This window comes from Polypterus senegalus, chromosome 4 (genome assembly GCF_016835505.1).
Source record: "Polypterus senegalus isolate Bchr_013 chromosome 4, ASM1683550v1, whole genome shotgun sequence".
In the NCBI taxonomy this organism is placed as follows: domain Eukaryota; kingdom Metazoa; phylum Chordata; class Cladistia; order Polypteriformes; family Polypteridae; genus Polypterus; species Polypterus senegalus.
The window spans coordinates 41,549,098-41,575,935 of NC_053157.1; the positions used below are offsets into that span (position 1 = coordinate 41,549,098).

Below are 26,838 nucleotides of genomic sequence, written 5' to 3' on the forward strand. Positions count from 1 at the left end.
GAATGGCCAAGTCAAAGTCCTGACCTTAATCCAATCGAAATGTTGTGGAAGGACCTGAAGCGAGCAGTTAATGTGAGGAAACCCACTAACATCCCAGAGTTGAAGCTGTTCTGTACGGAGGAATAGGCTAAAATTCCTCCAAGCCGGTGTGCAGGAACGATCAAAAGTTACCAGAAACGTTTAGTTGCAGTTATTGCTGCAAAGGGGGGTCACACCAGATACTGAAAGCAAAGGTTCACATACTTTTGCCACTCACAAATATGTAATATTCGATCAGTTTCCTTTATAAATAAATGACGAAGTATAATATTTTTGTCTTATTTGTTTAACTGGTTTCTCTTTATCTACTTTTAGGACTTGATTGAAAATCTGATGATGTTTAGGTCATATTTATGCAGAAATATATAAAATTCTAAAGGGTTCACAAACCTTCAAGCACAACTGTACTTTTGAAAGTGCAAGTATATCAACGTGTCTTCAGCAGACTACTTTAGTAGTCCCAGGAAGCAGGAGAAGCAGATCACGAGCATGTTGTATAACAAGAAAATCATCCACATTATAAGTCAAAGATTGTTATTTTCATTGCTTCATTTCATTTCATAATTTATAAGTCTTACATCTACTGCATTTAGATTTTGAATTAGTGAAATAATTTATGGAAAAATGGAAATTCAATTATAAATACTGTTGCAGCCACTGGAAGTAATGATATTGTGTTGGTGTCTGTGGGCTTTGCTGAGTAAACTGAACTAATTAAAGTAAATACTAAAAATATTTTCTTATATTCAGTTAAGACATTTGCAAAGCACTGTCTCTTTTTGTGTGTGTATATGCTGTATATATATATATATATATATATATATATATATATATATATATATATATATATATATATATATATATATATATGTGTGTGTGTGTGTATACATATTGTGATAAAGAATACAATGAAATATGATGAAGGTCTGGCTGCAAAAGCTGAAATTGTTGAACAGAGATATTTACCCGACTGAGTCCAACACAGAATTGACTAAAGACGAGAAAGATGCCGGGTTTAAAGGCTAGCTCAGGAAGTGATGTCATCTTTAGGGCGTGATGTTATCGGGAACTGAAGTGCCATCATCTCTGGGGCTGAAAACCAGAAGTCAAGTCATCAAGGATGCCGGAGTCTGGTGGGATTTCCCGGGAACAGTCTGCAAGTAAATGAGAAAGACAGTTAGCACATTCCGCCACCCCCTAGTCGGTGATGGTTTTACAATTACTCAGGCCCTTTAGCTGCCTCCTACTCGCACGTATTGACAACATATATGTACTGAAATAAACACAAAAAATAGGGAAAAGGATTGTGGTCTCAAGAGGCACTCAATTTAATGTCAGCTTAAAATCATGAAAAAAGAAGTTGTAAGTGAAAAATTGCAATGTCCTTCACGGACAAAAAGGACTCCTCTGGGCTGGTATGAAATGCTTTTAAGATTTTTAAAATGGAGCTCCATACTCCTTAAAAACAGGTTTGTAAATGAACAGGGAGTTCTGTGAAAAACATGGGTACAGTTACAATCAGATGCATTGTCAGTCATCTTGTAATGCTTTCTCCTCCAGTGGCTGAGCTTCACCCTCAATGTTTCCCCGTACCAATACCCATGAGACACTCCCCAGGCTCGTGAGCATGACAATATACACCAGTCAACCGTATTATTAAAACCACTGAAAGGTGAAGTTAATCACATTGATTATCTGCTTAACATGGCACTTGAAGGGGTGGGATAAATTAGGCAGCTAGTTAAAGTGAACAGTTCTTGAAGATGGTGTGTTGGAAGCAGGAACAATGGGCAAGTGTAAGGCTGATTTATACTTCTGTATTGAGTCTACACTATGGTAATGCACACAGGATACTCTGCATTGCATAAAGGCTAGCCCGTCTGGTCCGATCCCACAGAAGATCTAATGTAGCACTAATTGCCAAAAAATGTAATGCTGGCCATTAGAGAAAGGTGTCAGAACAAAAAGTGCATTACAGCTTGCTGTGTATGGGCCCTTGTAGCCACAAACTTGTCAGAGTGCCCATGCACTGAAAAAACAAATCCTACTCATTAAGGCCACCTTGCAACTTACAGGGCTTATAGAATCTAGTGCTAATGTCTTGGTGCCAGAAGTTTTCAGAAGTCTTGTGGAGCCCATGGCCATTTTAGCAGTCACAAGGTGTACCTACACAATAGTAGGCAGGTGGTTTTAAATGTAGTGGCTGAGCGATATACAGTATATATAGGTATATATATGTATATATGTGTGTGTGTATATGATGTCATAAACAATATAATCAGAAAACATAAACATCCTATCTGGATTGATATTAATTGCCATTATTTATGATTATTGGAAAAGGTTTCATATTTTAAAAATAATGCATTACTGTATACTCATATGGAAAAAAATGAACGCATCAGCTGTATTATTATTATATACTAGTAAGCTTTGCCCCCTGCTCCCTTCGCTCGCCAACCCCCTGGCCTGTGCTACGCACCAGCCACTTCGCGTCTCTGCCAGTACTTTCATTATCTCTAACCTGCTCTGCCAACATTTTTGAACCTCTTTACAATGTTCTACTTTGTCATCTACTCTTTGTCTTTTATTTACTGCTTCGGGTGTGGTTAAATCTTGTGGCACAAAGTCTTGTCTCACGGGACTTGAAAGTATCTCTCTGAAAAAGTCACGCCTTGTCCCAGGCTAAAAAGTCTTGTCTCGTCCCATGATTTTTTTTTATATAATAGAGAGATTTGACTTTCATATTCATGTCGGGTATTTCACCAGGTCATCATGGTACACTATGGCTGTTTATAAGAATTTTTAGAAATCTTAGAACTTAGAATGTAGCTGTGTCTTTTCCAATTTCCCAAAATCGAGCTGCTACTGACTTGGCAAGTTAGGGTCCAGCATGGGTCAAACTCGTAACAAAATAAATTTCTCAGTCTAATAAAGTTTGTTTTAAAAAATATTTAGTGAAAATTCAAGGCAAACAATTCACACAGAAATAAAGAAAAATGTTATTATACATGCAGGATAAAAGGAAAACTTAGCTTTTTCTTGTAAAACTTCAGTTACTTTCTATACTTAAAGGTTGTGTTATTTCTGTATGGCAAACTTACATATGCTTTACTTAATACATTCAATATGATCAATACGATATGAAAGTTAGAGCACAGGTAGGAGAGCAAGTCACTTATTCATAATCACACAGGTAGAAGCAGGACATTTTAAAGCTCAATCATAACCCTAGTATAGCACCTGATATGTAAAGTATCCTTTTCATAAATTTAATATAGATTATTCTTTCTTTCTTTCTTTCTTTCTTGCTTGCTTGCTTGCTATAATCCTGTGACTGATGTTGTAAAACACAATTCTAAAGGCACTTGCAAGTTCTTTTTATTCTATGTTTGGATATTTTATATTAATCCATCCATCCATCCATTTTCTAACCCGCTGAATCCGAATACAGGGTTACGGGGGTCTGCTGGAGCCAATCCCAGCCAACACAGGGCACAAGGCAGGAACCAATCCTGGGCAGGGTGCCAACCCACCGCAGGACACACACAAACACACCCACACACCAAGCACACACTAGGGCCAATTTAGAATCGGCAATCCACCTAACCTGCATGTCTTTGGATTGTGGGAGGAAACCGGAGCACCCTGAGGAAACCCACGCAGACACGGGGAGAACATGCAAACTCCACGCAGGGAGGACCCGGGAAGCGAACCCGGGTCTCCTAACTGCGAGGCAGCAGCGCTACCCACTGCGTCACCGTGCCGCCCCATTTTATATTAATGCAACACAATATATCAGAAATTCTTCCATGTCACTGTCACTGACATTCCCTGCTACCTTATACTGTGAAAGAACTTCAATTCTTTAGCAAAAATCTCTTAAAATGAAGGCTTCTCAGTAAATGAGTCCTTACTCTACTACTTTAATATATGTTTGACCTCATTTTCAGTGGATTCTTCTCCAAATAGTATTTACACCATATTAAACCAAAAAGGTTCAAGTGCAGGATGTTCACCTAAGTGCTATAAGTGTTTTGAATCCACAAAGAACATAGCACAAATAAGACACAAAGCAATGTTGCCATGTTAAAAATACAGGCCCCCAGGTTACGGACATCCGACCTACGACTTCCGAATGGGGCTGCAGCTGCGACGCATGCACCTCAGTAACTGCCTCTCCGTCATCTGCAGCCTAGGGACACAGCAAGCGGACGGAGGCTGGAGGGGGCTGATTTCCCTGCTTGCGCAGTGTAGTGTCCCTCAGGCGGTTTTCGGCGGTAAGCAGTTTCACTGCCTGCCCACCACACACGGCTGCCCCATTCTTCTCAGTGGACGGCTGGTGATGCCGCAAGCGGTGACCCGGTTGTGGCTGAACGGATGCCATTAAGGGTTAACGGGGCGGCGGGGGGTAGCATTGTAGTGTGTCTCGGATGGCTGCCTGTTGAATGGGGGCGGTGGTGGGCGATTCACTACCCACCTTTGGCCGCACTGTGTTCGTTCTCGGTGGGTGGATGCTGCAGGCTGCATACTGTAGTGAAGGTGACTGTGAGGTGGGCAGGTGATGAACTGCCTCTCGCCGCCCCCACTCATCATCAAAAGCAAGCCTGCTTGTACTGTTATGTACATAGCAGGAATTTGTCTCTTGCCAGTACATCAGACGTGTTGACAACTGGTGCCTTCCTGCTTTGATAGCGTGTACAGTGCTGTGCAGAAGAGCTCATCTTAACCTTTTGTCTTCACCCTTCAAGAATGTCTCTGAAACACAAATCTGAATGCAAGTGCTGGTGATACAGTAAAAAAGAGATAAACTATTACCATTGAAAATAAAGTAGAAATAATAAAAAGGTCAGAGACAGTTGAAATTCCATCACTCATTGGCAGAGCACTTGATTACAGTTGGTCAACAATAGCATTTATTAAAATAATGTACCTGTTCCGACTTACATACAAATTCAACTTAAGTACAAACCTACAGTCCCTATCTCGTACGTAACCCGGGACTGCAAGTAATTAAGCTAATGTCTTTATTATTTCTGTTTTGCATTTTATCATTTTGTATGTTGTATAATCATGATAATAAACCATTCATGATTTCTCTTACTGCATTGCCTCTGCACAAAGCTGCTGAAACTTTTCAGTTGGTTGTATTTCTCAGTAGAGTATATTATCATAAATTGAAAATACAGTATATGTAATATTTAATGTTTAATGTAAGTTTTTAATTTGACTGTGATTATTTAAATTACAGGATGTAATTGATCAAATTACAAACTTTGAGAACTTAAGGAAGAAGCTTTCACCATCTATTTGTGGAAAAGCCTCATTGAGGTAATTGCAGTTACTTTTTTTGTCTGTTACCTACTGTATTGTCACAATTATGTCTGCAATGACAGATATGCACCAAAATATTATGAAAGCTCTACTTTAGTGCTCTTTTCTACATGGCTTCTTTTAAGTTAATCTAATGCATTAGACAAATAATTATTTAAATAATGGATACAACATCTATCCAAAGCCCTGGAATTATGTGATACACTTCACTTAGATATCTTCTTTATGCATTTATAGCATTGACTGTATAGTAAATGTATGAGTATAGCATTCATTTACCCATTTTTAGAATCACATTTTTTACTTCAGGACAGCAAAGTCATGAGTTTCTTCCATTGTTCTAGTACTCTATCTGTCCATTTACTGAACTAGCTTAACAGTTGAATATGTGCTTTTTTATAGCGTTCTGCAATCATCCTTCCAGAGCGAAGGAGTAAATGAGAAAGAATTTATTGTGGAGAATCCTCAGCTGTACAATGAATACATTGTGAAAATCCGGCAACATCTTGAGGATGATGCAGTTGCCCGTGACCAGCGAGAAAAGCGTCGTAGGAGAGTCCTGGTGGAACAGCTTAAAGTTCATGAGATTCAAGAGGTACTGAACTTGGCAATTGGTAACACAAAAATGGCTAAAACTGTTAAATATTACTTTGTTTTTGATAAGTTCATGTAAATATAATCTATGCAGTGCTTGTTAATTGTGTACCAGTCCATTTTGTTACTCATAAAAATGTACTGACTGAAGAGCAATGGAAAAAAACTAATTTATTTATAAAGTAAGGGGACATGTGCCTGTAAAATACATGTAAAATACAGCACAATCTATTCTTGCTTTCTCGTATTTGATGTCTCAGCTACAGTAGTGTAAAAGTCTGTGATTCAAGTACAAAAACAACTGAAACTGAGACAGTAAACACTGCATGACTTAATAAATAGGTGGAATTAAAAACTAAAAACCTACCAACGTCATTGACCTTTTTAAGTTCAAAAAGATTGTTGAGTTTTTCACTCCAAAGGGCTTCTCCTGGTACTATGTGTTTATTTTAGTCATCATACCGTGTAAGCTTTTGACAGCCATGCATTTTAAATCAGTAAAAGAATGACTTAAGTTGGATGAAATGTCAGATTGAATGTTTGTCATATTTGCACTTAATCCTGTTTCAATGCTCCACTATGTGGTGTAAAACACTTTGAAAAGTTATACTAATATTCAGTAATGAACAGAGGCATTTCAGTAAATAAATCACACCCTTCATACTGCAATTTGACCTATGTTTTAATACAACCTTACCATATGTATCTATAATGTCACCCTTAAGACAACAAGAGCAGTGTATATCTGGAGAGTGATCAGTTTTTCAAGTAAACAGTAATGTTGAAGTAGTGCATAAATGGTCTGTAACAAGGTCTTTACTATTTAAACTTTGTGAGAAAGTAAGGGAGTAGTTTGCTTAAAATAAAGTGCAAGGTCCAATATAGCCCAGAATTTTAAAGCATAGTCACAAAAGTGGTTAGCAGATTTAGAATACCTGAAGTGCAAAAAATTCAGTCTGGGCATTAAGCCATTTTTGTAAGAGTTATTTAGTAGAAAATGTTATAAATATACTGGTAGCTTTTATTCCTGGTTTACAACATACCAATTATTACCATTTAATGAGAGTGGATGGTGAATAGTGTTACTAGCTGAAGCATATAGGGATTTGCATGATACTTTTTAATGAATCACAGCTTTCTGCACTGGCACATTGTTGCCATGTGTGTACTTCTAGAACTCCTAAGATACCTTTCTAAGACTATTGAACCATCACTAGACCACCTGACTTTCCACACTGTGCTTTCTTGTGATGTTATTTTATACAGTGACTTTGATATTCAGCAAGCACTGGTAGAAAATTCCCAATTTTGCAATTGTGCTACATTTCAGGCTAAGTTCATTGCAGCATTTATTTGATCATTTTTGTGAAGTACGTGCCATGATTCTCTGTGCTCAAGTAATTATGATTCCCTCAATCATTTGCACTGACTTACAGTAAAGGTGGATGTGTTAGGGGGTGGGAAGACAACGTCTCTGTAGTGTTACAAACTGACTGTTGGGGATGCAGGTAAACCTCAACTCATTTCATTTAATAGTATCCACGTTTTAGCATTGTGCATTCAGTCATTCTTAGCACAGCATTCAAAGACTTTTCTGCACCATGTGCCCAATTGACAGCAAATCTGATAGAAGGAGTCAAATTACAGTGTTTGCGGAGCACAAATGTCCACGTTTCACATAATCACAGTATAATTATTTAGACGTCTTCACTTAAACACAGGAAAACAGTTGACAAGAGATTTTTGAACAGGAACACTTTCCTGTTCACTATTCCTGATAGCTGTACTTGTTTAGTCCAGTCAATGTAATATACCAGCATGACTGACAGTATCATAAATTAATATCTAGCGCACACCCTTTCCCCTCACAGAAAGAAAGTAACAGTCTCTTTTTGAAAAAAGGGTGATGACTAACAACAGTAATCCTACTAAACATGCATGACAATTAGGACAACTGTTCTCATTTCCATCAGTAAAGCTAGCTGTACAATTTTTCAAAACCACCATGTGCTCACTCTATAAACTTGAAAGTGAAACTATGTAAAATAAGCAAAAGTGCACTTTATCTAGCCAATAGCTGCAAATCAGCTCACTTAATAAACATCTCATTGAGTAAAATATGCACTGCAGCAACATACACAACCTACCAAACGTTCATAAACCATTTTTGTCTGGACATAGACAATTCACAGAGACTTTAATATCTGTAACAACAAGCCGTGCTCAACCGTTCTGAGGAATAGTTTGGTAGGTTGTGTTAACTGATGCAAGGCCATGATCTTCATTAATTGTTGTCAACTGTGCACAACCCTGCACAGAACCTCATTTTTGCCCTTTGCACCCAATAGCTCATTTCTTTCAGTCTCTACCTAGAGCTTAATTTTCTGTTTTCCTCCAAAATCTGGTAAAATACTTGCAAATTTGTAGCTGATGCATTACATTTTTGCTGAATCTCACAATCCCCTCTTTCCTTACTCATGAATGATATCTTGAAGTTGTTTAACGCCTCTGCTGGGGGCAGCTGTAGCACACAGTGACATTCTTGAATCATAGAGGGTCCTGACTGTCATCCTGAATATGTAGCATTTGTCCAAGAACTGCATCATTCTCTGATGAGGTCTGAAAACAAAGTCATCTGAAAGCAGAAGAGAAACAAACCTTAGATGCTCAAACTGGGTGCTCCCAAAGCCTGTGCCCACCATTAATATTTTTCCATCAGTGTTTGGGGAATAACTGCCCTTGGGGCAAAGAGAAACATAACATGGTTTAATAAATGTGGCTGTAGTACTGGTCACTCATAAGAAAGTACAGAGAATGTGTCTACAGTAGGCTAGAGTATTAACAACACGTATTAAGTTCTAGAGTAGTGTCTGAACTCCGAATTTAATTCACTATCTTCTCTTTGTAAGATGCAAGTGGTTGTTTTGCATCCCCTTTTCACAGCACATGGGACACTGGAAAGATTTGAAACAGTCAGATTGCTTCCAGTGCTTCAGTGATGTCGGGAGCTTCAAACGTCCTCAGTCACATGGTTGTAAAGTTTCAATACAAAGTTCTATACACTACTGTGGAACAGTGTGCTTCATTAAACCTATACAAGATTTCAAACCTTTGGTGTCAAAAATCCCATCTCTATAATTCACACTGCATGTCAGGACAAAAACCAAGCCATAATGTCCATGCAACTTTTTTAAGACCTCCATGATCAAATTGTGGTGAGGTGTTGGTCGGCATTAAGGTAGGAAACCATTTCTGAAGCTTTTGAGTATTCCAATGAGCATACTGGCCTTAATAACTGTGAAAATGAAGAAGTTTGGAACTAACATTTCTCTGGTCACAATAAAAGAGCTTCAGAGATTCTCTCCTGAGATGAAAGAAACTAAGACAACCATCTCAGTAGCATTCCATCAATCAGGCAATTATGGTACAGTAGCTAGATGAAAGCCATTCTTAAGTAAAAAAGCAGATGACAGTTTAAAAGACTATGCTTTAAGAGCATGAAGGAAAAGTTTCTCTGGTCTAATGAATCAAAACTTTGGCACACCTCCAAGCATTATGTCTGCCATGACTAGGCACTGCTCAGCACCTGACTAATCCAATCTCTATGGTAAAGCATGGAGGGTGCAGCATCATACTATTTGGGTGCTTCTCAGGTGCTGGGACAGGGAGCCTGGACAGAATTGAGGAAAAAATGAGTGTAGCCAAATACAGAGAGACCCTTGAAGGAAACCTACTCCACAGAGCATGTGACCTGGTGTTATGGTTCACTTTTTAGCATGACAATGACCTGATGCATACATCCAAGACAACGCTGGAGTGTTCTTGAGTGTCCCAGTCAAACCCCTGACTTAAACCCCATAGAACATCTGAGCAGAGACCTGAAGTTGGCAGTTAATAGTCGTTTCCCATCCAATCTAACGGAGCTTGACAGGATCTGTCAGGAAGAACAAGATTGCAATTGTTCAAAGCTTGTACACACTTATCCAGGAAGACTCACAGCTGTTATTGCTGCCAAAGGGTCTGAATATTTATATGAGTGAGAGATTTCAGTTCTTGATTTTTATTAAATTTACAATCCATTCTAAAAACATGTTTTCACTTTGTCATTATAGGTAATTGAGTGTAGATTGTTCTAGAAAAATGGCAGATTTATCCAAATAAAATTAAATCTACAACATAATAAAGAGTGAAGAAACTGAGGTTGATGGAACACTTTCTGAATCCACTCTAATGATATAGAGGGATGCAATTTTTGTTCATCTGGGAATGGCCAAAAAATGGGCCAATTACAAAAAAAGTATATGAACACTTTGTTACCTTTTGAACTCATGACTCATGAGCCAGAAGTTAAATAAGTGGCTTTTGAAAATGAATAAATGGAATCCATGTAATAATAAACCTATATACAAAATAAAATAACATTACTTATTGCTCTTTTTTTCCATTTTCTATTTCAGGAGGCATTTCGGGAAGAGCAGCTTGTTAACCGTTTGATGCGTCAATCCCAGCAGGAGCGCAGAGTGGCAGTACAACTTATGCACGTACGACATGAGAAGGAAGTCATCAGACAGAACCGCATCTTCAGGGAGAAGCAGTATGACGAGAAGCGCCTGCAAGAGTTTCAGGAAGCCTTAGACAGAGAAGCTGTATGTTTTGTTTTAAATATGAACTAATTAGGCTTGAAAAATCACCCATATAGGAGTAGTTAATAAAGGTTTTGTTTTTTGAATAAGGATTAATGTGTCCTAATTTTGCAGAAGCTGTGGTTTGAGGGAACATGACGTATTTTTCTTTGGTAATTATTGCACAAGTTCAGCAAAACTTCTAACTAAAGCACTTCTTCTGAAGTTTTGTTGGATGTGCTGTTATGTACTGAAAAGGTGGTTAAACTTTTCTGCGTATTGTTTTCTTGTGCATACATTGGAAAGTATTGCAAAATTTACGCAGAATATGTTTGAGCATTAAAGCAAAAAAAGAATTGTTCTCTTTAGAGTACATTGAATATGCAATAGTTGCATTGCACAGCCTTTAAAAGAAAAGTTGTTTATGTAGGGTATTATTAATCTATTCATTTCCCTCATTATGTTTGTTAAATAAATTTTGTTAATAATTTCATTTCCTATTCAATATCTTCTAGAAATGTACTGAGTATATATAACACAAACAATGTAAATGTTCCCTTTCAAGTAGAAATCATGTACCTATTTTGCTTAAATTTTGTTCATTTATTGTTATAACGAATATGCAATAATGTTTATCAAATATGTACAGTCAAACATATACTGTAGACTAATGGAATGTTTCTTGCCATATATGAGCCCACGCAGGAAGGTGTCTTTGACTGCCAAAGAGATGAACTCTACAAGCAATTAATCAAAGCTTTAGGAATGCAAACAGTATAATATTAACTTCAGTCATTCTGCAAGACCACTTTTCTCACTTCTTTAAACACATCTTTGCAAAGTGATTCAAGTTCATTACAAATATAAAGCACAAAATAATTCATCACATAAATATTCATCCCCTTTTATATGACACCCCTAAATCATTAGTGGTGTAGCCAGTTGGTTTCAGAAGCCACACAATTAGTTCAATGGAGATCATCTGTCTGGGTTTTCAGTTGATTGCAATATAAATGACCCTGTATTTGGGCGATACTTGTGGTGAGAGAATATAGATGTCTACCATACACAATGAAGACAAAAGAACACTCTAGGCAACTCTGTAAAAAGGTGATTGTAAAGCAAAAACTGGGGGATGCAGACAAGAAAATAATAAAAAATGAAGTCACTGAATATCCCTTTGAGTCCAGTTAAATCAATCTTTAAAAAATAGCAAGAGCATGGCATAGCTGTAAGTCTGCCTAGAGCAGGCCCTCCACAAAAACAGTGATCGTGCAACAAGAAGACAAGTGAAGGAGGCCACCGAGACACATATAAGAACTCTGAAGGACTTACGAGCTACAGTGGATGGGATTAGAGAAACTGCAGACAGCAACTCTTGTTCAAATACTTCAGCAGTTACGTCTTCAAGGGAGAGAGGCATAGAGAAAGCCACTGATAAAAAAAAGGATGCCAGTGCATCTGGGATAGTGTTTGCCAGAAGGCACATGGGGGGCAATGAAGTTGGCTAGAAGAAGGTTCTATGTTTTGATGAGATCACAGTTGAACTTTTTGGTCATCAGACTAAATGCCTTGTTTAAACAATACACATTATCTTAAACATGCCATCTCCAGCATGAAGGTTGGTGGTAGTATGATCATGCTGTGTGGATATTTCTCTGCACCAGGACATCGAAGGCTTGTTTGAGTTGAAGGTAAAATAAATGCATTAAAATACAAGGAAATTCTTGAAGAAAACCTGAATGCAGGCTGTAATTGAAACAGCCCTGATTGTTTTGGGTTATACCTCCAATATAAATATCTTATGATATGATATTCAGCGTCTTCAGTATTGTTTGCTGTTCTCCCTGCACCTTGGGAAAAGATGTGTTTCCCAACAAGACAACAACCTGAAGTTTAAAGCTAAAGCTGTTCAGGAATGGCTTAAAAAAACGTTAAAAGTCCTGGAGTGGCTCACTCTACATGAGTATTTGTGGTAGGACATGAAAAAGCCTGTTCGCTCTCCATCACCATGCAACATGACAGAGCTGAACAGTTTTGCAAAGAAGAATGAAAAAAAAGTGCAATGTCTGGATGTGCAAAGCTGATAGAGACTTGTGCACACAGAATCAAGACTGGCATGGCCGCCAAAGGTACATCTTGAAGGGGGTGAATAGTTATGACATCAATTATTTTGTGATTCATATTTGCAATTAATTTAGACCACTTTGCAGGGATCTGTTTTCATTTTGACATTCGTTGATACATGTTAAAGAATCCAAATTAAATCCACTGTGATTAAATGTTGTATTGCAAAAACTTCAAAGGGGTGAATACTTTTCATTGGCACAGTGTAAAAAGTATGATGTGTGTAGCACATTTGGATAGTTCTTGTTGTGAATGGTACTACATAAAATTCATGTACTGATTGACTGACCAACTATTACTTCTGTCAGTATTTTAACATTCAGCATTATTTAAATCCTCTGCTGTCTTAGTATGCCAACTCTTAGGTTCCAGTCTTTTGCTCTTCTGCCCTCTTTAAAGCCTGTACAGAACAACTGGTTCTTTAAGAAAAGTTTTTTCATGTGATGAAATAATTTTGCCTAAAGGTCAATAAGTACATTTGAGTAGTGCCCGCAGATTAATAATTTAATGTTTCTTATTCTTTGCTTTAAAGGTTTTGGCAAAAAGGGCTCAGATTGAATATAGAGAACAGCTTCAAAAAGACCTTGAACTCCACAACAGGATAGCTGTTGAACGTGCTCAGGCACGGTACAGAAAGCATTATGATTTCTGCCTGGATCTCTTGTTTGACATAGTTGACCTTGCTACAAAAACGGGAGAATATCGTGAGCTGACTAACAAGTAAGTTTATGTTCAAATTCTGTCATGTACTATGTTTGATTTTTAAGTTCATATGTCAGTGCCTCAAAGTTTCATACATGTAATTAATGATAAAAAGTCAGCATATGTTGTGGGGGAAAATATTGTATTAAGAACTGTAACAATGTGCCTTCTTGCGCCCGACCCGACACAGACTCACACGGATGCAGGTATAAAAATAACACAAAAAGTTTATTATTCTTCACCTGTGTTGCACGTCTTCCGCGTGAACCCCACAGGCACAACACAGTCGCAAATAAAGCACTAACGTCACAAACACGACCTTCTGGCACCACCACTTCTCCCTTGAAGCTTCGTCCTCTCCTCCCGACTCTGGCCACTGAGCGGTGGTTGCTGGCCCCTTTTATAGCCCAGTTGGGTGGGGCTGCAGAGTCATCCATGCAGGCTCAGGGACCCATGCAGCACCCCCTGGCAGCCACTCCAGATCCCAACAGGGCTGTGGAGTACTCCATCTCCCTTGGAGCCCTGCGGGAAACTGAGGCACCCTCGTCAGCCAGGGAGGCTGCCACCAAGCGTCCCGGGGGAGGTACTAAGTAGCCCATGGTTTCTCCCCTGGAACATACGTTGAAGGGGCATCCCAGCTGGGCATGGGACCTGGCCGCCGGCCACAGAACACACATTTTATGTGCACTACTTGCAATGGATCGAGTAAAATACTGCATTATTTCAGTGAATTAATGGTGCACTATGCATTTCTGCCATGTGCCAAGTCCTGATGGGATAAGCTTACAGACAGACCATGTTACCTAAAAATTCAGAAAATCTGTAGATGAGTGAAAGTATCTCCATGCTGTTGAGTTAACACTTGGTGGAATTTCATTGATTAAAAATTTGGTATTGATAAATTTTACAGTGAAAGTAATCTGTGATTTTCAGTATTATAAGTAACAGAGTTTCTGCCTATTTTAACCTACTCATAAATAAAGTAGAATGTATGAGGGATAAGGAAACTATTTTCAGCCTAAACCAGAAAGCGCTATTCTACACTGCTGAGTGATCAAAGATTTGCTCCTGTGTATGAAAATATGTAAAGTTTCTACCACAAATAACTCTCATTTGTGGTTTGCAATGTCTATGTCTCAGTCAATCTGAAAACTACAAAGTCACATATAATGCTTTGACTGAAGTTCTAATGCTAGAGAAAAATACAAATTCAGAGATTCATTCCTTCCAATGGATGATTTACCTGGACTAGTCTTGTTAATATGCTATAGAGAAGAGAAATACTGTAGGATTCCAAAGTGGTAGGATATCTCGTAATGATGACCCAAGGTCTGGCCAACTTTGGCAACAGAAGATGTTGCTAACATTTGCTGAATCTTAATGAAGAATTCACAAGACATTGCAAACACCATGGCTATTAGTTAGGAGATAATTAAATACATTGTTCATGATCAGTTAAACATGAGCAAGGGTTGTACATGTTGGTTGCTCAGAATTCTAAATCCTAAAATGAAAAATGGCCTTCCAGTCTTCCAAGAAGAATCCTGAGATAATTAATTTGTTCAGAAGAAATGTAAGAAATGTTTAATAATCTGGAATGAAACTTGGATGCATCACTATGAGACCCAGAGACCAAGCAACAGGCGAAACGATAGAGGCATGGTGAAATGTTGACATTTTTAGGTTATGAAGCAGATTCTTCACTTGGCTCATAGTCAGCATCAATTGTACTTTTGAGGCTTGTATATTGATATTTCTCCTGACATCAGCACTGTTCTGGCTCATCAAAGAACCTAGTTTAATTAAGTAAAAGGTATGTAAATTTGGAATTAATTATGATCTGCTATATCCTGCTTGCCTCTGTATTACATAAGATGGCACTAGCTATGTTTTTGAAATGCCGTAGAAGATGTCCTTATAGGAGAAGATGATTCTTCCCATCTTGGATTCCCTGACTAAATGTTGAAAATTGTTTTGAGGGTCGACCCATGTCAATCTTTCATTACCCTTAAAACAAATTGTGGGGAGAGAAACTCTTTTTTTTTACCCAATACTGGACATTGCTCTGTTCATTTTTCCTTGTATAAAGTCTCTAATACAATACGACTAAGGCAATGCATGTTTTTGTTTGGTTACAGTTTGTATATTTTTCATAATTTTTTTTGTTTTTAATATATTTCTTTATGTATGCCTGTGGTTTGATGGTTGTAGTTATATTATTTATAACAGTGAGCATTTATCTGTAAACAGTAATATATAATACAGGGTGGTCCAGATCTAATTATGCAGATCCAGATCGTCTGGATGACTTTGATTTATGTGGGGACAATTCCAGTTCAGCGCGAAGATGATTCTTCATGTCGTCAGTTTGCACACTCGAAGGTCTGGGATTTTTTGGGTGATTTTCTATGTAATAAACCTAATAAGTTATAGCATAATGACAATTGCATAATCTGGACCACCCTATATGTAAATAGATGATTTTATAATAAATGCAAAGTCAACTGAGAAGAAGTGATCTTTTAGATTTTAAGTTGTGTATTTAAGAAAGTAAATAAATATGCACTGAAATGAAATAAAATGTGGTTTCACAAACAGCACTGAAAAAATATGTCTTTCAGAAGCAAGCCTAAATCCTGACTACACATGATGGTAGGTCTTCAATTTTTTAAGTAGTTCTGGCAGGAATAGTTGGAGCCACGTGGTCGGAAAACTGGAAGTGGCTTCATTGGCTTTAAAGCTTGTTAGTCTTGCAGTCTGCAGAGGGAGGAAGACAAAGATGTTAATAAAAAGCACCAACCTGTGGAGCATCTGGAAATTACCATGACCAGAGCCCTTAAGCTGTCCCTAGTGCACATGTGTGTTACAGTATGATAATAATAATAATAATAATTAATTGTTTATATTTATATAGCACTTTGTGAACCCATAATCTCCTTACGGAATGGCAGGAGCACTACCACTATGATATAGAAAATGTACAAAATCTTTGTAAAAAAAATGTATAAAATGACATTGATCCTACAGTATAACTATATTTTTTAGCTTTTAATTGTTTATCGTATATTAACAAGAATGTAATACTGTATACTTTGTATCCATTAAATATTGCTGCACGTGTTACTAAAATCAATTCTATAAATAATTGTCTTTTTTTTTTTTTTGCAGCTTGATTCCTGCCAAAATGATGCGTGAATGGAAGGAACTCTTTTATAAGGGAATACCTCTTTATGACCAAGCATGTGTTGATCCGTACCCCACTGAGCCAAGCCCTGAGCAGCTCATAGAACTTGAGAAAATAGCCCTGCTGGACATTCAAGATTTCATGGAATATGAGGTGCAAAACGCCAGTATAGATTTATATTTAGCTATTGACTGAAATGTACAATGGCAAATAATGGTGCCAGATGAAAGGTTTTCTATGAAAGATGATGCAGCCAAGGCTAATTATGCCTGCTAGAAGAATAATTAGCTGCAAGGAGGAGTTTTTGCTTACTTGTACTTTAAATAAAATGTATTGCAGACATTGAAAATTGCAATTCCTATTTTCATATGTTTATGAGCAGCGCATTGGTAGCACTGCAGCCTCGCAGTAAGGAGACCAGGGTTCACATCCCTAGTCCTTCCTGTGTGGAGCTCGCATATTCTCCCAGTGTCTTTGTGGGTTCCCTCTGTGTTTCCTTCCACTGTCCAAAGACATAAAGGTTTGGTGAACTGGCAATTTAAAATTGGTTCTGTTATGTGTTTGGTGTGGGTGTGTTCACCCTCTGATGGACTATGCTAGCCTGGATAGGCTCCAGCAACTCCCACCACCCTGGTCTGGATTAAGCGGGTTAGAAAATGACATGACATATATTTGTCATAAAGGTAAAGAAAGTGAAACCTTTTGGCTAAGTATTCACTTTTTAAGCAACAATCTTTGCCTATCCGACAAAACAAGTAGAATGTGTCAAGTTCTGCAGCTAATAAGTTAACCGATGATGTCTTTCAGCCACTACTGACATCTTTAACAATACTAATCCTAACTTTTAATGGGCAAAGTCTGAAAAAAAGACAGCAACAACATTTACTTATATAGCAGATTTTCATACAAATGATGTAGCTCAAAGTGCTTTACAGGATGAAGAAAGAAAAAAAAGACAAAATATATTAAAAAATAAAATTAGGCAATACTAATTAACATAGAATAAAAGTAAGGTCTGATGGGCAGAGAGGACAGACAATAAGTATAAAAATTATTTTTTTTGTCAGGATCTCAGTAATTTAAGTGATTGGAGAAGATACTTTTTATTTAACTGGTATGAAACAAATAAAGTTGATTTTCTGCAAAAACTGAACTTATGTACAGCTTAGTCTGTTACTACTTTTCATACATTTAACAGGGAAATTCAAGGCTGTCATTTATCTACTGTAGCTTTTAGGTTTTATGTATATTTAAATATAAAATAATCAAGTATCATTTTTAAGGCTATCATTTGTGATCTTTTCTCAAAATGTAAAATGAAGGAGGCAGAGATACACTAAAATTATTTCATAAAAATAGGAGTTATTGTGCTGCTTGTTTAAAATATTAGCTAGTTGAAAATATACTTATATTTGAGAAGATTATGTATTGAATTGTAAAGTCACTCCCGTCAGTTGTTTATGTATGCAAAGATAATTCCAGAAGTAACAATTTAACAATAATTTAGTAAAATAAAAAAAGCATTTGTTTTGCACATTTTGTGCATGCAACTGGATAACAAATGTGGATTATGCAACATAAGCAGTGTAAGATTTTTTTTTTTTCATCGACGTTTCTCACATTGTTTGCTGTTGGAATAGCACTGCCCAACATTGAGTTCTGTTATGTCAATAACTTCTTACTCTATATTCTTTAAGAAAACATTAGATTTAATTTTTTAGAACATGGTGTAACTACCATATAAAAATATTTTCGAGGGATTCTCTGAAGTCAGTTTTAGCACATGTAGTTTGTGTCTTGATTCACCCCCACTTTCTGTTGCGTGGCAGACACCCAAAGCACCATACCTTGTTTGATCTTCATTGTAGTCAGTTACTGAGACTTCCTTACTTTAGTTCTTATGCTCATGTTAATTTTTCAGACTATTTTTTTCCTGAATATTTGACTTTGATTCTGTCTTCAAAGTTTGATGACTTCTTATTAGAACTTTATATCCTTTTTTGCTGATGTTTTTCTGTTACTGTTTGGTGATGTTTGTACTGATAATTTCCACTTTGAACCTCTCTTCTGGTTGTCAAGCGCAGTTATGAATGTGATCTTTAATGATATTGCTAGTTGCTCTTGCACTGTCATGCAAGGCACAATCCTCGGTACTCATGAAATGCACTGCTGTCAACGTAGGCTCGTCTGTGAGTGACAGAATGATGCTATGAACATTTCAAATGCTGGCCTGAGTATACAATTCCTTTGGCAAACAATCAATGTGAATAAAAAATATTTAAAAATGTATTAAAAGTATTCAGGCTAAAGTGAATAAACGCAATAATTAGCCCCACAAACTGAACAAAATTGAATGTGTAATTTTGTTGATTAAGGTACACCAACACAATACTGTATAGTTATTCACTATAAAAGTTTGCCCATTTTGATTATATTGTGCTGTAGAGGGCCTTTATTATGGTGTATACTGTTCCCAAATACATTTACACATATACACAAACACATTTACACTTTTATAAATCAACAATTTTCAAATCAATCATACAGTGGATTTAGAAGGTGTTTGTCTTTTCACTTTTTTTTTCAATTTTCATATTTTATGTTGTTTCATTTTCATTTTCAACACTCAATACCGCTGAATAACAGGATTTTTGAAATTTTTGAAAATTTATTAAAAATTAAAAACTGGCCCATTGGTCTATAGTCAATGTCCCATTACGTAACTTCTAGTCATTGAGTTTGTCAGACTTGCTGACTGCAGTTTTGATCTTGTCACTGGACCACATAAGTTTACATGACTGCTAATCACTGGGCATGTCTAACATACCGACTAAGTGCTATTCTTTCAGGACTGTCATGCTTGCACCTTTTTGTGACAGCCAATTAAGTGCTGCCTGATGTGTTAATAGGTATGGCAAGTTCAGCCACAGTATGTGCCCTTTTTTCCCTTTTTCCATTATGCTGTTGTGTGGAACACATGATACATCAGACAGTCAAGCTTCTCTTTTGCTTGTGAGGTCCAAAACACTCTCAATGAGCATTCGTTGGTTGACAGTCCAAAACATGCGTGTTCCTTATTTCTCGTCACTGCATTATGTGTAGTATTCTTATGGTTAAGCATTCATTGGTTATCAGCTATCATGCTCACAGAGTCTGACGTAGATAATAAAGACAAAATAAAATGTGTTTGATTTTGATGGAACGAGTCATGGACTAGTTAGAGTGAGTCACTGGCTATGTCACATTAACTGACTAGATTTCTGGGAGCTCGCTGCAGACTGCCTCTGACTCTCTAAGATTATGTATATGAAGGCTACAACTGAAAATAGCTGGAAAAGTCATTTTATTATTCTGTTCCTGAAGAATGAACAAAAAAAAAACAGAATATTTAAGGTCATGTAATTAGCAGACAGGTTTAAATTTACGGTAGATAATTTGCACCCTGAAAAGGTAAAGTATTGTTTTAAAATCAGGGAAAAGCAGTGATGAATGATGTTTAATAGTAGAGCATTAAAACCAATAAAACAATTTTTGGATCTTTACTTTAGTCTAAAATTTGTTTGCTGTCATTGCAGACTGAGGTGTTAGTACTTTCTTAAATGACTACAAAAAACTTTTTTTTCACAGAAGAGTTAAAGGAAACCAGCAGACAGTTGTCTTTTCAACCAATTTTGTTGGCTTGCAGTGCTCATAGCAGACTTTACGGTTTTCATAATGCAACAGCTGATGCAGTGTTTCTACTTGGTAAAACAATGTTCTCTGCAAAGCATATTGCCCACATCCTGAAAAGCTGGGTATTATCACCATGACAGGAAACACAATGTGCACATTCTGTAGGAGTTATTGTAAGATGGAGTACTCATTGAAGTTTTATTTTAAACCAGCTTGATGAAGAACATTCACTCTCTGAATATTTACAACTATCTTTAATATTAAACAGAACACAATACTACGCATACAAGTCAGACTTGTTTCCTTTTTATACTAAATAAAGCATATTCAAAAAATGTGTGAATTCCTGTTTAAATTGTGGTTATTGATCTAAGTAATACAATTACTATAAGAATCATTTTCATTTTTAAAAAGAACCACTAAAATTAAATACTTTTTTAAAATATGTTTTTGTCATATGTACTTTTAAGTTTTGTAAAACACGAATATGTATATAATATAAAGTTATAAAGAAAAGTTTGTATATCACATATATACATATTAAATATGTTTGTGGCACTGGTCAGTGCTGCTGCGTCTTGGATCCAATGTCTTGGGTTCAAATCTCATTCTTCGTTGTTTGGGTGGAATTTGCACATTCCTAACATGCTTATGAAGGTTTCCCCACAATTCAACATCAGATTAGGTTAATTTTCAAGTCTTAACTAACCCCACTGGGATTGTGTGAGTATACCCCATGATAGACTTTCGCCTTGTCCAGGATTATTTTCCATCTTGCTTGAAGAGTTTTGGTCTCCTGCAAAACTGAATTGGGTTAAGCAGGTTTGAAAATGTACATAATTATATTTATATGCTTTTATATTGTACAATGAAAACATGTCATGTCATTTTTCCAAACTGCTTTGTCCTGAACAGGGTCATGGGGGGTTCTGGAGTCTATCCCAGCTAGCATAGGGCATAAGGCAGCAACAAACCCTGAACAGGGTGCCAGACCCCACCAGCCACACCCTAGGGCCAATTTAGTATCGTCAGTCGACCTAACTTGCATGTCTTTGGATTGTGGGAGGAAACCAGAGCACCTACAGGAAACCCACACAGACACGGGAAGAACATGCAGCTCCATGCAGGGATGACCTGGGACTCAGACCCTGGTCTCCTTACTGTGAGGCAGTAGTGCTACCGATGTGCCACCGTTTCCGCCAAAATAGGAAAACATTTTTATAAAAATATTTCTTATAGTTCGTCTTAAATATTTTAATTGCAGATATGGAGACTTTATAAGTTTAGTGATAATTCAAATATTTAAATTATAATGTTAATATTTATCTATATTGTTTTAGACTATGACAGGAGAATGGGCACCATCTGAGGATTGTGAAGTGCAAGAACCTCCAGCAAACAACAAAATCCTTGGTCATATAATTAACAGACTGTATGAAATTGCAGATCCACCAAGGCCAGACACCCCTCCACCACAGTTCCCTGATTTTCCCTTAAAATGGGCTGTTCTTGGAAAAGAGTTTGCTGGCAAGACTACATGCTTGGCACGGCTGGCTGACGGTATGTAAGAGTGTGAAAAAATGCAGTAGATGTAATACTCTTTCCTAATAATTTACTATTGCACTGTGTAGCTACCTTTTCATTCAGGTATTAAACACTGTATCCATAATGCAATCAAGCTTTCAAAAACTTCTTCTTCTTCTTTCGGCTGCTCCTGTTAGGGGTTGCCACAGCGGATCACCTTTTTCCATATCTTCCTGTCCTCTGCATCTTGCTCTGTCACACTCATCACCTGCATGTCCTCTTTCACCACATCCATAAACCTTCTCTTAGGTTCTTCCTCTTTTCCTCTTGCCTGGCTGCTCTATCTTTAACATCCTTTTCCCAATATACCCAGCATCTCTTCTCTGCACATGTCCAAACCAACGCAATCTTGCCTCTCTGACTTTGTCTCCTAACCATCCAACTTGAGCTGACCCTCTAATCTACTCATTTCTAATTGTGTCCATCCTCATCACACCCAATGCAGATCTTAGCATTTTTAACTCGGCCACCTCCAGCTCTGTCTCCTGCTTTCTGGTCAGTGCCACCGTCTCCAACCCATATAACATAGCTGGTCTCACTACCATCCCGTAGACCAGGGGTGCCCAATGCGTTGATCGCGATCGACCGGTAGATCGCAAAGGTAGTGCAGGTAGATTGCGTTGCATTCAAAAAAACATTTTTTTAAACGTTAGTTTATCATATATCCTCCCTATGGCATTTGCCACTTGATTGATGTACAGGGCGGCCAGTCTGAGATTTCTTCTCTTCCAACACACTAGTCATCCCGCACGCACGATCAAATGCGCGAGCTACTGCAAAACTCTGGCTGTGATCTATTTAGCTTTTCAATTTATATCAACTAAATAAGGGATTTAAAAAAAATGTTTGGGGAGGGTATGGGCTGGATGTGGAATTGGAAGATGATTTTTTTCTTTCACAGTGTCACAATCGAAGTGCATTTGTCTGATCTGTCAATCCATCATTGCTATTCCAAAGAAGGAAAATGTGGATAGGCACTTTCGAACTGTTCATAAAAACTACGAAACTGACTTCCTTTCAAAAAAGCGATCTGAGGAAGAGAAAGGAGAGGGAACTAAAATCGCAGTTAATCGGACAGCTGTCATTTTTCACTTGGCTGAATTCAAAAGTTCCTTGACTGCATAATTCGGCTCTACTTATTTATGCGAGTCAGCCTTTTCCCACATGACGATTATTAAATCCAAATACTGTAGTGACCATAAATGTATTGAATTGTTATTGTGCCAGTTCTGCAAGGTACGACAACATACTGTACATTTTATGTATAAAGTACACTCAGTACTCAGTATATATATATATATATATATATATATATATATATATATATATATATATATATATATATATATAATTTTTAATGTAGGTAGATCGTTTCAACTTGGTCATTTTAAAAGTAGCTCGCAAGTCGAAAAAGTGTGGGCACCCCTGCCGTAGACCTTCCCTTTCACTCTTGCTGATACCCGTCTGTCACAAATCACTCCTGACACTCTTCTCCTCTCATTCTACCCTGCCTGTACTCTCTTTTTCACCTCTCTTCCACAATCCCCATTACTCTGTACTGTTGATCCCACATATTTAAACTCATCCACCTTCGCCAACTCTACTCCTTGCATACTCACCATTCCACTGACCTCCCTCTCATTCACACACATGTATTCTTTCTTGTTGCTACTGAACTTCTTTCCTCTCCTCTCTAGAGCATATCTTCACCTCCCCAGTGTCTCCTCAACCTGCTCCCTACTTCCTCTACAGATCCTCTACACAGGTCATCAGCAAACATCATAGTCCAATGGGACTCCTGTCTAATCTCAACTGCCAACCAGTCCATCACCATTGCAAATAAGAAAGGGCTCAGAGCCGAGCTTTCAAAAGCTAACTAAAAAAAAAAGTTATAAGTACATGTTGGAAAATGGCACTTGTTTTTTATTATTTTATTTCAAGCCACATGTTCCAATGTACAGTTTTGTGGTGATTGCAATGATCCTTCTAGTAGTCAAAAGTCAAGAAGCAACCTGGGATGGGGGACAATCAGTAACATTTACAGAGAAAAATTTCATTTAATAATCAATCCATTAAATAAATCTTAGTAATAGGGAAGGAAAGTGGAGTACCTGGAAAAAAACCACAAAAGCATCACTTAAGAACTGTTAGCTCCATACAGTGCTTGGGACTCATTTGAATGAAGTTTCCTGGATCTATGAGGCAGTAGCGGTAAACACTATGCTGCCATGCCTCCATCCTTTTTAAGTTCCATCCATGTAGCTGTCCAAATTTGAACTCAATCCAATTATACATTCTGGAGTGCTAGAACCTATCCAAATAGCATCATACCCAAGGCACAAACCATCCCTCCTGGCACATTCATGTACTGTCTCTCACAATGGGCCAACTACAAGTCACCAGTTCACCTAATATGATTATTCAGAGGTGATATCACCAAACACCATTCACTAGCACAGCTGAATGGGTAGGAAAGAGCAGAGGACCTCCACATCTATAGGTGTGGATGTATTGACAACTTCTGTAGGCAAGCATCAAGGTTTTGAACTTAATGTGGGCTGCAACAGTGTTGCAACCTGAAGAGAGGAGTGACATGGACCCTTATTGGCTGGTTGAACACAAGACATGCTGCTACATTTTGAATCATCCGTGCTGGTAACACATGCTGGTACTTCTGCCAGTAGAGAGATAGATTAGTCAAGGAGTTACAAGACCAATTCCTGGACTTAAATATGGTCTATATATATGATATGATCTGATCTTGTAATTGTTAAACAAAATGAATCTGCATGAACAAGAGAAAGTTGCAGGGTGGTCATTGAAGGATAGCTGGTCATTGTAATCACCCCAATGTTGCATAGAGACTTGGCCGAGCTGAACAGAGAAGAGGTGATGAAATAAACAGACTGGCTGTGGTAACAAGGTGGTCTGTTTTTGTCAGGTTGAGGTCGAGATGCTGTTCCTTCATCCAGGAGGATAGTTTGCACCATAGCAGCTTATCACAGGATGAAAAAACTATCCAAAACCCTTCATTATTAAGATTTATTTATTGCACAACATTGATTACTTTATTAGGGTGACTGATGTGTGTGCATTCTTGTGCTAGGCATTACAAAAAGAGACACTACAGATCAAGTGATAAAGGTGAATATATTGTAATTATGTCTTTTGCTTTAAGTGCACCTAGGTATTATGGCAGAAAGTACTCCAACAAATCCTTATTTTGGTCACCTGAGGCCTGGACTATATTGCTTATTATTGCGGTACTTCTTAATTCCTAGTGGCTTGGACATTTCTTAAATTCACATTCATTACATTTTCTCATTGCAACCTGTGGTAAACTGAAGATAATGAGTGTGTGAAAGAAGCCCGGACACAGACAGACACCGAGACACACAGAAGTCCAAACACACACTATTTATTTTTCTCTGCACAACACACACAGTTTACAAACCCCAATAAATGCAGTCCTTATCTGTTTCTTTCTTTTTCTTTTCTTCTCTTCTGCCACCTCCACTCCTCTCCCACAAGCTCTGTCCTCTGCCACCCAACTCCGGCTACCCGAATGGAGTGAGGCGGCCCCTTTCATGTTGCACCCGGATGTGCTCCAGGTGCACCCTGAGGAAGTTCCTGCAGCACTTCCTGGTGTGGCAGAAGTACTGCATGGGCACCCGGAAGCACTCCAGGTGCATTTGGTTCCTCTTCCAGCAGCACTTCCTGGTGTGGTGGAAATGCTGCCATCCAGGGCTCCGGAATCGTCCAGGCACCCCTTGGCAATGGGCACAGACCTCAACAGGGTTGCGTTTCCAAGCTCCAAATCCGTGGCCCTGATGTAATCTATGGGGTATGTTCTCTTGCACCCTGTGGAAGATATTGCCCCTTTCCCCATCTTTCCCTTCTTCAGGCATCCCGGTGGGGCAAGGTACCCGGTCGTCTGCCACAAGTGATATTATTTCATTATCTATATATATAAATCACTAAGGCAAGACAACCATGGAAAGCACACCGGAAAGGGCATGAATTCACTAAGCCGCCGACAAGTGAGACACCTATGGCGCACGCAGGAAAGAGCCACGCCCACCCACTCCAAGACCATTGGATACGATGACAACTCGCAGGGCCACGCCCACCAACTCGGACGCGATGATACAGAAAAAATGGCGTCATTTATATTTGTCTGTCGTAGAGGCCACATGCAGTGCAGGTCAGGTTAATGTCATGTGCATGTCATGCACCTCCGAGCTACGTTGACTGTTCATAGAGGCATGAGGTGAATTGCCATATGCCGCGTGTGAAACAGTTTGCGAGGGGTATCCCATGGGATCATTAAAACAATCCTTTACAACTGAGGATGAAGCACAATGAAGTAAGCAGTCTTTAAAAAACAACTTTTTGGTTACGACGCATGACCGTGTGCACCATAGCAAACTGTTTTATATGCTACATACAGCTATTCGCTTCTGCGAAAAACATTCGTCTTCTTAGATGCTCCTGCAGGAACACGGAAGACGTTTTCCTGCCCACCAACGCTCCTTTTTCACCAGCCGGCATCTACCCTCGCTCTCTAGGCATTCACACTGCCTGCCCATTTGCCCGGATGCAAAAACTCACCGACCACCCACTTAGTCCCTTTCGTCTGCGGTAAGAGTCCACATGCACGTCTGAGCCACGTGGCGTTTGTTATGCCGCAGGTTCACTATTGTGTTGTACTGTATTTTGCTCTCTCCATAGTTCCATCTTTTCATTAACTTACTGTTGCATTCTCACACCAACCCATTTTAGACATCAGTGTCTTTCCAGAAGTGTTTAGCATTCAATAAATAATTCTGCATGACATTGACCGTGTAGACTGTGTGTCTACCCAGCGCAGAGAGGCGTGGGTAAGCCGTTGAACCCCATTCGATCTGCAAGCCGTGGAATTCTCACTAAATGTGACTCATACGCTCCCACTCATTACGTCCCTACCCTTTGTACACACCC

The 26,838-nt window shown here is 38.3% G+C and overlaps 1 protein-coding gene across 1 annotated transcript in view; it reads left to right on the forward strand.

Moving 5' to 3' along the window:
• Positions 1 to 26,838, forward strand: part of spef2 (sperm flagellar 2) — a 159,825-nt gene that overhangs the window by 30,974 nt on the left and 102,013 nt on the right. The window contains exons 6-11 of the mRNA XM_039750519.1: positions 5,291 to 5,370; positions 5,776 to 5,968; positions 10,425 to 10,613; positions 13,249 to 13,436; positions 16,587 to 16,755; positions 21,615 to 21,834. Coding sequence (XP_039606453.1) covers positions 5,291 to 5,370; positions 5,776 to 5,968; positions 10,425 to 10,613; positions 13,249 to 13,436; positions 16,587 to 16,755; positions 21,615 to 21,834 — 1,039 coding nt within the window. The remainder of the gene's footprint in view (positions 1 to 5,290; positions 5,371 to 5,775; positions 5,969 to 10,424; positions 10,614 to 13,248; positions 13,437 to 16,586; positions 16,756 to 21,614; positions 21,835 to 26,838) is intronic.